The following is a 16,093-nucleotide window of genomic DNA, read 5'->3' as shown; positions in this document are numbered from 1 at the left end:
TGATACAGAACTGAACATCCCATGACCTCTTGGCCTGACATTTGCCTTCCTGCTTCCTCAGCACATTCTTCCCTCGCTGCTCAAGTGAGATCGGGCAGAAGTGGGCCAGAACCACACAAAGCACATCAGCAAAAGTTTTTCCTTTGCCCTCTGGCAAAATCGCAGCGGTAGTTAAGGTGGTCTCAGAGGCGGCGCTTGAGACTTCTACGCAGAGCTTCGACATTTACCGGTAATAGTTCTTTGCTTGGTAGACAAGATTCATGGCCTCCTTGGCAAACACAGATTCCTGTTATCTCTTGGGGATTTTCCTACTGATACATCTGCAGATGCTGTTGATACACTGGGGGGGGGGGGGGGTGCCTAGAATGCAGAGATGGCCCAGGCTATTGCCATGATTATTCCTATACAGTACCAGGCATCTTCTCCTGTCGCACAGAACTAAACAATTTCAATGGTTTTCTGAGAAGGCAAAAGCAACAAAAGGAGTGGGGTGGTGGATAAAGAACAAATCCCAACATCCCTTCCAAAAAGGACCAGACTGAGAATTTGAGTACAAGTAAATCTTAGAATGGGGACGCGGGTGGCGCTGTGGGTTAAACCACAGAGCCTAGGGGCTTGCCAATCAGAAGGTCAGCGGTTTGACAGGGTGAGCTCCCATTGCTCAGTCCCAGTTCCTGACAACCCAGCAGTTTGAAAGCACGTCAAAGTGCAAGTAGATAAATAGGTACCGCTCCGGCGGGAAGGTAAACAGCGTTTCTGTGTGCTGCTCTGGTTCCCCAGAAGCAGCTTAGTCATGCTGGCCACATGAACTGGAAGCTGTACACCGGCTCCCTCGGCCAATAAAGCGAGATGAGCACCGCAACTGCAGAGTCGGTCACGACTGGACCTAATGGTCAGGGGTCCCTTTACCTTTACCTAAATCTTAGAACAGAGTTGTTCCTCAACTGCAACTCCCACCAACTCCCAGCTGAGGGAATTGGGAGCAGTTAGAAACTCAGAGACATAACTAATTACCAAATTGCACCTTAAGCCTAGGTTACAGTAGTGACAATGGAAGGTCTAGACACCTTTTTTTGCCATGGAATTTATCATCCTCATTTCTCTACAGCTTCATACAGGGTTCAAATCCCCACTCAGTCATGAAGCTCAAGTGATCTCAGGCCAGTCACAGCCTCTTGGCCAACCTCACAGGGTCGTTGTAGGGATTAATTGAGGGGGGGCGAACCACATGCCCCTTGGCGAAAAAGCAGGGACATATATGCAAAGCCCTATTCTTGATTTGGAATTACATATAATGCGCAAGGTGTCGGTTTGCAGAGAAATCAGAACATTTAATCAAGGAACTGTCTTGATACAGAGCAAGGGCGAAAGCGAGGTGACAGGGAAGTTTTTATTATAAATAGAAGGAGCAACTAAAATTGTGACAGGAAGAAGGGAGTGGTGAAGGACAGAGGGCCCACATCCCTGCCTAAAGGAAGAAATGTACTTTGACCCAGTTAACATTACAAAACAAAGTGAGTTGGGAATCCCCGTCTGTAAACCGTGGCTTAGCACAAATAAGAAAACTGAAGGTTATGTTTGCTTCCCCAATCTTGCTGATGGCATGCCTCCCAGGGCTAAGTCTGGCTTAGCATTTGACCTCCAAACTTGGGCTCATAGTTTGTCTCATTCCTGATAAACCACGAGTTTCAACCAAGATTTGTTCTTGGCTCCCAGCACGTGGTTCCTGGAGATTCAGAGGTAATGCTAAGCCAGACCACAGCTTAGCCAGAAGTAGCATGGCAACAGCAGGAGGACCAGGGGAGGAACGTGGAGCCTTGACTTAACATCACATGCGACATGTCCACCATTTCAACAAACAGGTATTCCTTGCCTTGTAAGGTTAACCTTTTAACTTTTCCATGTCCATCCATTCATTTGCAAATACTCCTCCTCCAGCCACTTCCTCTCCCTCCCTCCCTGCTTCCCAGTCAGGTCTAGTTACTGAAGCCAGGAAGAGTAGGGGAGAGAGCAAAACACAGGGCTCCTATTTTCAGTGGCCACCGAGCATCTGCTGTGTCATCTAATTCTGGGCCTAAGATGTAACTAGAAAGTACAGTGGTACCTCTACTTACGAATTTAATGCGTTCCGAATGCACTTCCGTAAGTCGGAAAAAATTGTAAGTCGAATCCCATAGGAATGCATAGGAATCTAAACCGCATCCAAGATGGCGGGTGGCGCTCCGTTCGTAAGCAGAAACATTCATAAGTAGAGTTATTCGTAAGTAGAGGTACCACTGTAACATCATCTGTAAGACTAACTTCTATCACAATCAGTGAATAAAATATCCAGATTTCTTCCCTTGGAACAAAAAATTCTGTGAACAAACTTAAGAGCTAATCAAAGGCACGATGGACCAAACACATTCTGTGACTTGCAGGAAACAGCTGTTCCCGTCTATAAACTGCATTTCTTGAAGAAGAGTAAGAACCTGAAACTTTTTACATACTTACATGTGAGGTCTGAGTTCATAGAAGTTTCTGTTTCTGTATTCTTCCACTTTTTCTGGGGAATAAATGGGGAGCAATCTGTATGGATTTATCGATATCACCACGCTACCGATGTAAGTCTGCCGAAAAGAAAGAATGCACAGTTTTAACAGATGATGTGACAATTTAACTTACAAAACACGTTAAGGAATGCTTACCTCTACCTTATCATTTGCATTGGAACAATTATGACCTGAACTCCGCAAAGACGTCAAATATGAAGGAAATTTCAAAAGTGGGCAAATTAAAAAACAACAACCCAGCTTTAATTCTAAAAAGTAAAGTAGAATGCAGGATTAACTTGATGAATTCATCATGAAATATTATTTTGCCGTTAAGAACACAAAACTAGCAAGTCAGTAGAGGATAAGACTCTTAATATCAGGGTCGTGGGTTGGAGTCATACGTTGGGTGAATATTCATGCATTGCAGATGGTTGGACTAGATGACCCCTATGGTCACCTGTGATTCTGTGAAGAATGTTTTTGAATTTGTTTAGGCCTGTGCATACTTTACAAAGTGAGAAGCATTACAGTGGTACCTCAGTTTAAGTACACAATTGGTTCTGGAAGTCTTTACTTAACCTGAAGCGAACTTTCCCATTCGAAGTAATGGAAAGTGGATTAATCCGTTCCAGGCGGGTCCGCGGAGTACTTAAACTGAAGCGTACTTAACCTGAAGCGAACTTTCCTATTGAAAGTAATGGAAAGTGGATTAATCCGTTCCAGACGGGTCCGCGGAGTACTCAGCCTGAAGCATACTTAACCCAAAGTATGAGTGTAATTGGTTCTGGAAGTCTGTACTTAACCTAAAGTGAACTTAACCTGAAGCGAACTTTCCCATTGAAAGTAATGGAAAGTGGATTAATCCGTTCCAGACGGGTCCGCGGAGTACTTAAACTGAAAGTACTCATACCGAAGCGTACTTAAACCAAGGTATGACTGTATACTATAACTGACCCTAAAGGCTCTGTTGCTCCGTTTAAAAGGATGTACAGTGGTACCTCTAGTTACGAACTTAATTCGTTCTGGAGGTCCGTTCTTAACCTGAATTTGTTCTTAACTAGAGGCGTGCTTTCGTTCTCAACTCGAGGTAGCTCTTCCAGGTTAGCGGAGTTTGTAACTTGAAGCGTTTGTAACCTGAGGCATTTGTAACTCGAGGTACCACTGTAAATCCAAAAGATGGGTGGGGAGCCCTTCATATTTACTAATACCAAAGAGCGATTTGGCAAAACGTCATGTTCATATTTTAAAAAGGTAAAGGTAAAGGGACCCCTGACCATTAGGTCCAGTCGTGACCGACTCTGGGGTTGCGCGCTCATCTCGCATTATTGGCCGAGGGAGCCGGCGTACAGCTTCCAGGTCATGTGGCCAGCATGACAAAGCCGCTTCTGGCGAACCAGAGCAGCACATGGAAACACCGTTTACCTTCCCGCTGTAGCGGTTCCTATTTATCTACTTGCATTTTGACGTGCTTTCGAACTGCTAGGTTGGCAGGAGCTGGGACCAAGCAACGGGAGCTCACCCCGTCACAGGGATTCGAACCGCCGACCTTCTGATCAGCAAGCCCTAGCTCAGTGGTTTAACCACAGCTCAAAAAGCAAGGTTACTTCATCTCTCAGTACTGAATGGCAAGAGGAAAATACAGCTGGAAGTGAAGACAGATGAATTGTGATTTGATACCATATAATCAGCAAAGGTATCAAGAAACTGAGGGGGGGGGGGAGAATTCTCAAACAACTACTGCACAAAAGCATTGCATATTTGGACTCAAATTCTTCGGGGGGGGGGGGAGTCCTCTTCAGACAACATAAGGGGAAATTAAGCAAGATACAAAAGGTTATGTCTGAGGAGAACTGGGGGCGCTATTTTTCTTTTTCGTAATTAAGCTGTTCTGATATTCTGAGAGGAAGGAACCAGCTGTTCACCAGTGTGCTCCAAATCCAGTATACCACATCCTAAAATAACCCATTTTTTTCAAGAGGTCAAAGAATGACACCCAATCAGGGGCACATCCATCCATGTTCTCTTGTTGAAGCTGAAGTATGTCAAGAAGTCACTGCTTTGGGTTCGGTACGACTCAGAAAGAAATCTCTGCACTAATTTAGTCACCTACAGTTTCACTCCAAAGTTAACTGTGTTGCAGTACCAGTAATGGGAAGAGGTTGGGGGGTGGGGGGGGGACACCAGGGAAAGAGAATTTTCCCACACAAAACCCTCCTTCCCACCAGGACTCCAGTATAAACAAGTCCAGATATAAATGACTTAATTCCTTGAGCATGGAATGAGTGCAATTGCATTCCAGCGATGAAAACAGAACTCCTGTGGGTAGGGGAAAGAAAATGCCACAGCGTCGAAGGGATTAGAATATCTACGGCTTGCTGCGAGCTCTTATACTGCTACTATTTTGGAACTGCAGCCCCAAAGGACTGGTCTCGTGATCAAAGCACAGGAAGACATTGATCTGAATTCCTCTCTTTGCTTTGCCACAGAAGTTCGTGTAAGCCTGGGCCACAGACTTATCTGGGCATTAATAGTTGATAGACACACAGACTCTCTCTCTCTCTCTCTCTCTCTCTCTCTCTCTCTCTCTCTCTCTCTCTCTCTCTCTCTCTCTCTCTCTCTTCGCTAAGACTGATGGATGGAATCTGGCTGTTGCCATGTTACACAAGTTCTAACATGTGTTAGTCACCGCTAAAACCGTCGCAAAGCCATAGATCTGTTCATTATTTGAGCCGCTGAGATCCAAAACAAACACAAGCCAGTAGGTAGACAGATTCAGTTCCCACTCATCCCATCACTGTGTGACATAATACAATAATGAACAGGGCACACAAGGGCTTGTGAGGCACTGACCCAAAGAAGCGAAAAGAGATTTTCCTGAAATAGAATATTATTCTGCTCTGGAGGCAATATGTACCCAGTGGATACTCTTGGTTGCTCTCGGTCTAAAGGCACCTTGAACTGGCAAGGGGTGAAAAAAGAGAACCAGGAAAGTAGCAAGAAGTTGTATGACAGTAGCTACTCTGCCCCAGAAGTAAAATCAGAAGTGGGCTTTTTGGAGGTTTTGCAGTATGAACACTACAGTACAAGGATCTTCCTTGTGGGAGCACACAAAGTGTTCTTCCAAAATAGCACTGCATATACATGCATGCTCAGTAAAAACTCTGGAACAGAGTCCCTTAGCAACCAATCATTCCAGAGTTTCTAGAAATTCTGCCTCCCCCTATTAATTAATACCAGTTCTTTCTTACCAGGCTCTCATCTCAAAAAAGTTCACACATTCTAAAATATGGAAGAATGCCCTGGATCACGCTCAATTTCTGCAACGGAAGCTCATTCAAACCTCTGAAAGAAAAAGACACCACTGTAGCACACACAGTGGTGTGGTGGAGCTGGGCGATCAGGGCCGGCTCTACGGCCAGGCTGGGTGGCGCAGGGCGCCACGGCGCCGGCCCGCCAGGGGGGGCATCACCCAGCTGCGCCCACCCGCCGGCCACCCCGCCGCGCAGCAGCGCCATCGGCAGCAGCGCTGCACGCTAAGCCCGCCCGCCCGTCGCGCAGCAGCGCCCTCGGCGGCCACCCGCCTGCCCGCCTTTTTGTCACTGTCACCTGCTGCTGCTCTCTACGTAGTCATTAGGGGACCCCTGGGCTGCAGCCCCCCTAGATTTGGGCCTAGCTGAACCACAGACTACTCATTATCTTGACTATCATCATCCTAAGACAAGATAGCTCCAAACCTCATGGAGAAAAGCAAGATTGCTGAAGCCCAGCAGGGGCAACACAAGACACTAACCAGATTCCCCTTGGAACAGATTGGCAAGCCCACGTTAACCAATCTTTGAAACCAGGGTACAGAGGGAATCTGATTAGCAGTGACGCAAATGTCATGCTGCCACAGCGTGCTTTAAAATGACATTTGCATAGCCCTGTGGTTATTGCCCACAGTCAAAGCAGAGCAGCACTTTTATTGCATCCAATAAATAGACTTTTTGATGTGTGTGCTGGCTTTTATGTGCGTGCCAGAACCCGGGCATAAGCTTGCAAAGAATTTGAAACGCTAATATTATGCCAACCTAGCAGTTCGAAAGCACGTCAAAATGCAAGTAGATAAATAGGAACCGCTACAGTGGGAAGGTAAACGGCGTTTCCATGTGCTGCTCTGGTTTTCCAGAAGCGGCTTTGTCATGCTGGCCACATGACCTGGAAGCTATACGCCGGCTCCCTCGGCCAATAATGCGAGATGAGCGCGCAACCCCAGAGTCGGTCACGACCGGACCTAATGGTCAGGGGTCCCTTTACCTTTACCTTTAATATTAAACCAAAGCGATGGGGAAAGAATATAAGCCCATATAAACTTTGCTGATAAGGCCACGATTGGCTTCAGTCTAAATTAAAGGAGTCCCGCATTCACCAACACCTCAGGCAGAACAAGTCCCGAAATGTTCCAACGGCGCATGAAATAATCGAAGGGGAGTCCAACGTTCAGTAGGCTCCTGGTCAAGAGCCAATTTTGTTCGATTTTCTAAGCACATCTTTCAGGTCTGTAATTCGGGACCGCAACTGGACACCCAAGTCCTGCAAAGTGGCCCTGAGAAAATCATACGAACCAAAACGTAACTAATTTCAGAACCCGGTTCTATAAGTATTTAGGAGCATTTCCTTCCTTTGCTCGAAGAGCACATGGTCTTTATAAAGTCTTGACTGTCCCACGACATCCCTCCCAGTGTTTTTTAATATACATGTGTGCCCTAGTACCTATGTTTAGAGGCTAAATGACCTGCTCAGCAGAGCTTGTAAGCCCTGCTTAGGGGGGGGGGGAGAGTATTTTTAAAAATGCTACCCTGGAATATTTGTAACCTGGTTATGTAATTAACCCTCCAAAAAAGACACTGAAATGACAAACCTTCCATTTATACTTCTTGCTTTGAACTATAACGGATTTAACCATAGCTTCTAACCCACACCTAGCTATCACCTCAGGGGCAAATTATACATTATATGCAAATGTGGGTAACAAAGCCCTGACTTGAAAAAAAATTATAAACGGTCTCAGGACGCTGCAATTTTGGAACAGAGAGGCAGCTGAAGGAGTGGATCAGCTAGAAGCATTTTGAAGGGGGAACTCTCTTCATGGGTTCAGTGTTCAAAATTCCCCAGGCGCCAAGCACATTTTGCTATTGGTGCAGGTCCAGTTGTGTATATGTGGAGATTTCTGGGCAGCCAGGTTGGCAACCACCGTTTAAAAACCTCTGACTTAGTGCATAGTTAATGCCATTTCCATCATGTGTGTTTCTCCTCCTTGCACACTGGGACAAGTGAATTGTCGTGAGAGAGCTACAGTCAAGCGACGTGGCGAAGGGGCTTGAATAACTCAGAGAAGCTATGAGCTATGCTGTGCAGGGCCACCCAAGATGGACAGGTCATAGTGGAGAGTTTTGACTAAACGCGATCCACCTGGAGAAGGAACTGGCAAGCCACTCCAGTATCCCTGCCAAGAAAACTCCATGGACAAAGACAACAGGCATTTGTCTATATACTGCACCAAATCCCGGCATTCTCAATACAGCTTTTGAAGATGGACATTCAATATAGTCAAAAGCTTTTCCGGCATCCATAAAAAGAAATGCTCCTGGTTCTTTTGATTTGTTTTTATTACACTGTGTCACTCTTCTGTCCATAGCTGCCAAGTTTTCCCTTTTCTCACGAGGAAGCCTATTCAGCATAAGGGAAAATCCCTGTAAAAAAGGGATAACTTGGCAGCTATGCTTCTGTCTTTTACAAAGTCTGGTTGTTCTCTTTCAATTATTCTATTTAAACAATTAGCTAGTACACTGGTCCATAACTTTACATCGTAATTGAACAATGACAAAGAACTATACAATGAAATTTCAAGAGGTTTTCTTTAAGAACAACTACTATTTTGGCATTCTCCCAGGTTCTTGACATGTTTTTAGACATTTTAATTGAATTAATCATAGAAGTTGGTGTGTCAAAGCAGCTCCATCAAGAATTTTTGTTAAAAATAAAATAAAATTGTGGTACAAGTCCATCCATTCCTGAAAGTCCTTCTAGAGCAGCTTTTACTTCCTCCATTTCAACTGGTGCATTCAATTTCCTTACAGCCTCTTCTTTTAGTTTAGACAATTTTAAAGAGTTTAAGACTTTACTAATCTCAGTCGATAAAGGACTCTCCATTCAATTTCCTTACATCCTCTTCTTTAAGTTTAAACAATTTTAAAGAGTTTAAGAATTTACTAATCTCAGTCGATAAAGGACTCTCCGTTTTATATTACATTCTATAAAATTTCTCAAATTCCATAACAATCTGTTTGGGTGTTACAGCCCATTCTTGTCGGGGGTGGTGGTTATAGGGCTATTTATTTATCTCTTCCTTCTTCAACATATGGGGCAGAGGTTTATCAGCTTTGTTCGGTTTCTCAAATATCTTTTTGTTTGTTTGGGGGTTGTTGTTATTTTGTTTTTTAATCTCAATGGTTTGGCCGCATATTTTTTCAGTTCTTGTTTTCAAGCCAGGAGTAATTGTTTACAGATTTCTGAAGCACAAGTTTCTACATTTTCTCTCTCAAGTTCTCTTATTTGTTGTTCTAACAAATATATTCCTTGTTTCCTTTTCTTTCTTATATAAGCTGTCTTCTTTGTCAGTACTCCCTATATTACTACTTTACAGGTATCCCATATGGGAATCATAGAACTGTAGAGTTGCAAGGGACTACAAGGCTCATCTAGTCCACCCCCCTTGCAATGCAGGAATCTTTTGCCTAACGTGGGGCTCAAACCCATGACCCTCAGATTAAGAGCATCACGTTCTACCCACTGAGCTATCCCACATTTTGGTTTTGTTCTTATGTGTCAGACCTTGTGGGGGCCGGACTATATTTTGAAAAAAAAAATGAACGAATTCCTATGCCCCCAAAATAACCCAGAGATACATTTTAAATAAAAAGACACCTTCTACGGTACTCATGTAAAAACACCAGGCAGGCCCCACAAATAACCCAGAGATGCATTTTTTAAAAAAGGACACAATCTACTCATGTAAAAACATGCTGATTGCCGGACCGTCCACGGGCCGGATTTAGAAGGTGATTGGGCCGCATCCGGCCCCTGGGCCTTAGTTTGGGAACCCCTGAACTAGTTGATTCGTGGCATCTGTTGCCCTCCAGATGCTATTGGACTCTATGGAAGGAATTCATTGTTGCACTAAGTGGGGTATGTGGGCAATGAATGAAGTCCACTTACATAGCAGGACTTTTTTCCATTCTCTTTCCCCTGTGCCTCCCTAAGCATGTTCTGGGGTTTTCCAAAGCCTCCAGAGCAGATTTAGGGTGCATAAGGGGAGAAGAGGGGTGGGAATCCTTATTCCGCGCATGCAACAACGTTGATGAATCTCACCCTATATTCCATGTTCCCCAGCCAGAATGATGCAAGCTGCAGTGCAAGATCTGGGGAACCACTGATTCCCCACCCCTTATCTAGACCGTAGCTGCCAAGTTTTCCCTTTTCTCGTGAGGAAGCCTATTCAGCATAAGGGAATTTCCCTTAAAAAAGGGAGAACTTGGCAGCTATGATCTAGACCAGGCATCCCCAAACTTTGGCCCTCCAGATGTTTTGGACTACAATTCCCATCATCCCTGACCACTGGTCCTGTTAGCTAGGGATCATGGGAGTTGTAGGCCAAAACATCTGGAGGGCCGCAGTTTGGGGGTGCCTGATCTAGACACTATAGCTTACAGATCTGTTAATGGGCTGAAAATAAGCCATAGCACATTTCATTCCACCTTCTAAAAGAGAGCTGTTTTACACACCTATTCATCTCTTCCCTAGTTAGTTAAAGGCAGCATGCCAGTTCATGGATCCAAGTCAAAGGCAGTAAATGGTGAGGCAGCGACTGAAAGGGTGGGGTGGAAGAGAAGAGATGGCGCTCTTCCCAGCTCTTAAAGAACTTGCAGCACTGGATCAATAGACCTGAAAGAAAATTTGCTTGGCCATTGAAGACTGACAAGGAGAGGCAGGAGGGGAAGTGCCCACCCCTCTTTTATTCCAGGAAATCATAAATACAGTACAAAAAATGCATTAACTCTATTCCTCAGCCCCAAAAGGGAGAGAATGTAATTTTGCATTACATCATTATTGATTCTATAGGGAGGATTAGATACTATAATTAACACAGGAATCATGGCCAATTGAACGGCCAAGCTGTTTCAAGGGCAGAATACAGAATCTAAACTGGCAAAGGTAGACTGGTATATACGATTTATGCAACCAAGCACTGTCTTACGGGGTAGACAGCCTACCTTTCAAGTAAAGAAAATTAAGAACAGTTTTGCCTGTATGACTCATTCTACAGTAACCACTCAAGGTAGTTTACCTTGAGACTCACAGCTGTTCTCCGTTTCCACCTTGGTGCCAGTAACAAGTATTCTCTTCCCTCTGCACTTCCTGCCCCCAGCACATGCTGAAACCCTGATGCGGACAGAACTACTAGACCACTTCTTGATCTTCCAAGTTTTGTTTTTTTTAAAAAATAAAAAAATACATCATGAAGACTCTAAATGAGAGGTGCTGGTTCTTTTGTTTTTTGTGGGGGGTTTTCTGTTTTTGCTTAGTTTGATTTTGTATTAGTAAGTTTGCAGCATTATATGAAGTTATTATTTGTTATAAATGCTATTTGTATGTTCTTGTTTGTTTAAAAAATGAATATTATTATTATATATATATATATCTCAAATATATATCTCAAATATGAGGTTTAAGTATCTCAAGGGCTGTCACATGGAGCAATATGTTTTCTCCTGTTCTGGAAGGTAGGACTTGAACCAATGATCAAGAAAGGAATGTCCAACTAAACATCAGAAAAAAACTTTCTGACAGTAAGAGCTGTTTGAGAGTGGAACAGTCCCCCAGGGAAGTTGTGGACTCTCCTTCCTTGGAGGTTTCTGAGCAGGTTGGATGGCCATCTGTCATGGATGCTTTAGGTGAGTTCCCTGCTTTGCAGAGGTTTGGACTAGATGGCCCTTGTGGACCCTTCCAACTCTACAATTCTACAGGAGATATTTTACTACTGGGATGGCTCAGTCAGCAGAACATGAGGTTCTTAACCTCAGGGTTGAGAGACTGAACTCCATGTTGGGCAAGAAGGGATTGGACTACATTACCTTTGGATTACTTTCCAATTCTACTTTCTCTGTGTGTGTGTGTGTGTGTGTGTGTGTGTGTGTGTGTGTGTGTGAAGGTTTGGTGGGAAGGGTGTGCGTGAAAAGTGAGGTATGGAGCAAATGAAATGCAGAAAAGCACAGTCGTCATTTTTCATTACCCAGTAATGTTGGTAGGTCACCTATGGCAGTGGTCCTCAACCCCCGGGCCATGGACCGGTACCGGTCCGTGGATCAATTGGTACCAGGCCGCCCAAGGAACATTGAAATACAATTAAATTAAAAAATTTAAATCAAAACAATCTAAATAAAATATAAACAATCAACATCCCCCCCTCAGTGGGCCGTGGTAAAATTATCAAACGTTGACTGGTCCACTGCGATAAAAAGGTTGGGGAGCACTGACCTATGGCATAAAAGGTGTGAAAAATTATTTGTCTCAGTTGGACCCGCAATTATGATAGCCTTGAAACTCCTGGTGTATTTCAGCAGTCTCCCTTTGAAGTCCCTTCGCTTTAAAATAGTACATTTTTGGCATTTCACATGCCAAACCCTTCCCCCTAAATTGCATTTTAAAGCCCTGGGGAGGCTGAAAAGCAGCCTGATTGTCGGTGAGGGAGAGGGGAAGAAGAGTGGCTAGAATGTACCTTTGAATACACACTTGATTTCTTGCACCTTGAGGAAGACAGCAGTTTGTGTGTGTAGTTTGTGTGTGTACTTGAACGCTCCCTCACTAGAACAGAACCACCACGGATCCTTCTGTGCATTTAGCTATGCATCGGGTTCAAAATTCCTGCAAACCCAACAGCAGTCTTTGCCTTCCTTGATCCGTCACGCCAAGCAAAGTTTCAGATTTCAGGATGCGAGGCTTCAGGGCTGAGCTTTGCTTTACAATTAAGTAGAGCACATTTAACAAGCGGTACAACGTGCTCCAGAGGGCAGGGGAAACAGGTTCAGTAAGGAGTGAAAGCAGCGAGGGCAGCAAAATTTACATAGCGATAGAACGATTGGGAGCACAGACAACATTCTTAGCATTACTTGGAAAATAAATAAAAAAGTAACAGAGGAACACTGGCAGCAAGAACATGACCTGGTGCCTCAATGAAAAAGCTACCTTCTTTATACTGACAATCAAAGGCATATCTAAGAAGCAAGTGTTTACTTCAATCTCATTGGTCCTAGCAATTGTTTTAAGTGAAAATAATCAGATATGTTGGCTGCCCCAGTCATTCCTCTTTTTTGGCCAAGATATGATGACTGGGATTTTCATACTTGCTTGAAAGTCTTTTTTAATCTGACACCGGACCAAACAGCTCTGTTTTAAGTTAATAGGCATTCTTCTTCTTCTTTGGCGATCACTTGTATCCGAGTAAGATTGTCTTCCATAAACACAGTTTTAACAATGGGTCCGTAAGTGACTGTGGAGGCCAATTCTGGACCCACACGTCCTTCCACAGTGGGGACATTGGTTTCCGGGCGGGAGTTGATCACGGTGTGGATTTGCCAAGCGTGCCTTCCTCTTAGCATGTTTCTCCCTTGCGTCCTGAAATCGAGTTTCTTCAAAGCACATGACACCTCTGGTAAAGGCTGTTCTCCAACTGGAGCGCTCGCAGGCCAGTGTTTCCCAGTTGTCAGTGTTTATACTACATTTTTTTTTAGATTTGCCTTGAGACAGTCTTTAAACCTCTTTTGTTGACCATCAGCATTACGCTTTCCATTTTTCCACCCGGAAGGCAAATGTTTCTAAGTAAATTGCACCAAAGCAAACACTGCAACTAATTTCGCCGCGGTAGCAGGTCATCATCCCCCCCCCCCCCCGTACATTTGACAACCACCTGGCTATCCAGAAAGAAGAGAGTCAAAAAGAAAGAGTAGAAACTAACAGACAAGACTAGGCATCTCACCTCCATACCTGAAAGTTGTTCAGGGCAGTAGGTTTAACAGTCAAATCCATCTAAAGGGCCATTTGGGAGGAAGGGCGGGGATATAAATAATAATAAATTTCACATGCAGCAAGTGTCAATCAGTCTGGAGCTTCAGCCAATCACAGTCCTCTGAGATGCATTTGCCACATTCAAATGCAGCATCTTTAGCTACGCACCTTGAAGGTGCACAAAACCACAAAATGTGTGAAGTGGAACCAAAATGGTGTGAGTTGGCACTAAAACTAAGTTCTACATCTGAATGTCGAGGGCGGCAATAGTTAACCAAAGTCTATAGCTGAGATTGTCGTGGAGAGTGGGGCTCATTTAATCTCACTGTAAACAAGTGGTACAGTGACAATAAAGTATTTCTATTTCTATTTTGTGAACTTTTAAAGAAAGAAAAATTGATCCCATTTTATCTCTAACAGACAAATGCAGGGCTATATTACTTAATGAGAGTCTTATGGACAGCAAGAAGATCAAACCTATCCATTCTGAAGGAAATCAGCCCTGAGTGCTCACTGGAAGGTGCTACTGGAAGGAATTTTTTTATTTTGTTTCGACTACGGCAGACCAACACAGCTACCTACCTATATCTAAAACCCTGATCTGTCTAGCTTTCAGCACAGATACTGAGAATCCCAAGACAAAAGCAGGAAAGTAAGAGAAGTCTGGACCATTAGACAGTGCTAGCTAGGTAGAGGCAATCCCCATGAGGCTTTCTGTAGCCTGGAGCATGTGAATTCCTGCTTTTCTTTTTCTTTTCTTTAAACAACCTTGTTTATAAGCAGGTCCCTGTCAGCCCTTAAGAATGATACTGTGAGAGCAAAATGGAAATTAGCTAACAGTCCTAAATAAGTCTCTTTTAAGCAATAAAACAGAGGGTGAGAGAGAAAGGAGAAGGGGCAAAGTAGAACTGGCAGGTAAACAAGTGTAATTCTGCATCCAGGGTGGCTGTTCATCTGGTACTCCGGCTGAGACCCTACCTGCCTGCGCACTGTCTTGCTAGATTGGTACATGCCCTGGTTATCTCCTGCTTGGACTACTGCAATGCGGTCTACGCGAGGCTACCTTAGAAGGTGACTCAGAAACGACAACTAATCCAATATGCAGAAGCTAGACTGGTGACTGGGAACAGCCGCCAGGACCATATAACACTGGTCCTGAAATACAAAGGTTGCCTCTCTCAGTTGGTTTCAGAGCACAATTCAAAGTGTTGGTGCTGACCTTGAAAGTCCTAAATGACCTTGGCCCTGTATACCTGAAGGAGCGTCTCCACCCACATCGTTCTGCCCAGACACTGAGGTCCAGCTCCAAAGGTTTTCTGGCCATTCCCTCACTGCGAGAAGTGAGGTTACAGGGAACCAGGCAGAGGGCCTTCTTGGTAGTGGCACCCTCCTATCAGATGTCAAGCAGATGAGTAATTACATATCATTTAGAAGACCACTGAAGACAGCCCTGTAGAGGGAAGCTTTTTAATGTTTAGTGTTTTGTTATGTTTTTATATATGTTGGAAGCCACCCAGAGTGTCTGGGGCAACCCAGTCAGATGGGTGGGGTACAAATAATAAATTAATAGTTTCATTTCTAACTCTGGTTAGCAATGCTTTCACATTTATTCCGAAATGGAAGCTGAGTGAGACAAGGGGAGTTCACTTGGGTGGGGTGGGGAGCACACATCCTTGTGGCCCTGCACCCAACCTCTAAACCTTCATATCTGTACACCTGCACAGATCACCGTTCTAAAGAGCAGGATTTAGCCCGCACCTCTCACTTTGGCAAAGCCTGTTGGCTGAGTCTATGCAAGGGGCCGAGAAAAGCCGAAAGCAATTCTGAGTCACAGAATACTTTCCTTATCAAAAGGGAAGAATGCCCTTTGAAGACAGACCAGCATTGCGATCCTTTCTCTCTCTTTTTGAGGTCCTAAACAGTAGCAGTTTACACACACAAAAAGCTTTGGGGCGGGGGGGGGGGATCTGCTCAGAGGAGGGAAATCTCATGTGCATAAATCAAGAGTCTTGTCAACAGATGAGTTCACCAAGCAAACTCCAGAATGAGTTCAAAAGGAAAGGAAAAGCAAAGTGTATTATTATACAATTCACTTTCAGGAATCAAGGGCACCTGTTGACCCCTAGGCAAGTTTCCCAGTTACGAAATACATGCATTTGCTTTTAAAAGTGGCCTTGACCAAACTTTTCGTTACCTTTCCACCCCCAAGATAACCCTGCCTTGAAAGTTGCCTCTCCTCCTCGAACTCTACCACCCTGAGCCACTCCAGGGTTTGCTGCTGTTAAGCAACTCCACCCCTTCTCCTCCGTTGCCTTAAACTCCCTCCCAGCACCACTTCTCTCCCCCCAACCTGCTTAATAAAGTCTTAATGGTTTTGTGTTGTTATGAAACATTCCAGAAGACCCAACAACAAAATTCAGTTCCCAGCATTTTTTTAAAAATAAAACAGGTAAGTG

The 16,093-nt window shown here is 44.2% G+C and overlaps 1 protein-coding gene across 3 annotated transcripts in view; it reads right to left on the bottom strand.

Moving 5' to 3' along the window:
- MYO1B (myosin IB) overlaps positions 1–16,093 on the bottom strand; it is a 137,824-nt gene that overhangs the window by 87,087 nt on the left and 34,644 nt on the right. For all 3 annotated transcript variants that reach the window (XM_035136296.2, XM_035136305.2, XM_035136313.2), the window contains exon 3: positions 2,494–2,609. In XM_035136296.2, coding sequence (XP_034992187.2) covers positions 2,494–2,609 — 116 coding nt within the window. The remainder of the gene's footprint in view (positions 1–2,493; positions 2,610–16,093) is intronic.

Source organism: Zootoca vivipara, chromosome 1, assembly GCF_963506605.1.
Source record: "Zootoca vivipara chromosome 1, rZooViv1.1, whole genome shotgun sequence".
Lineage (NCBI taxonomy): Eukaryota > Metazoa > Chordata > Lepidosauria > Squamata > Lacertidae > Zootoca > Zootoca vivipara.
Note: the sequence above shows the minus strand (reverse complement) of the source record. Positions and strands in the feature narration are given on the sequence as shown.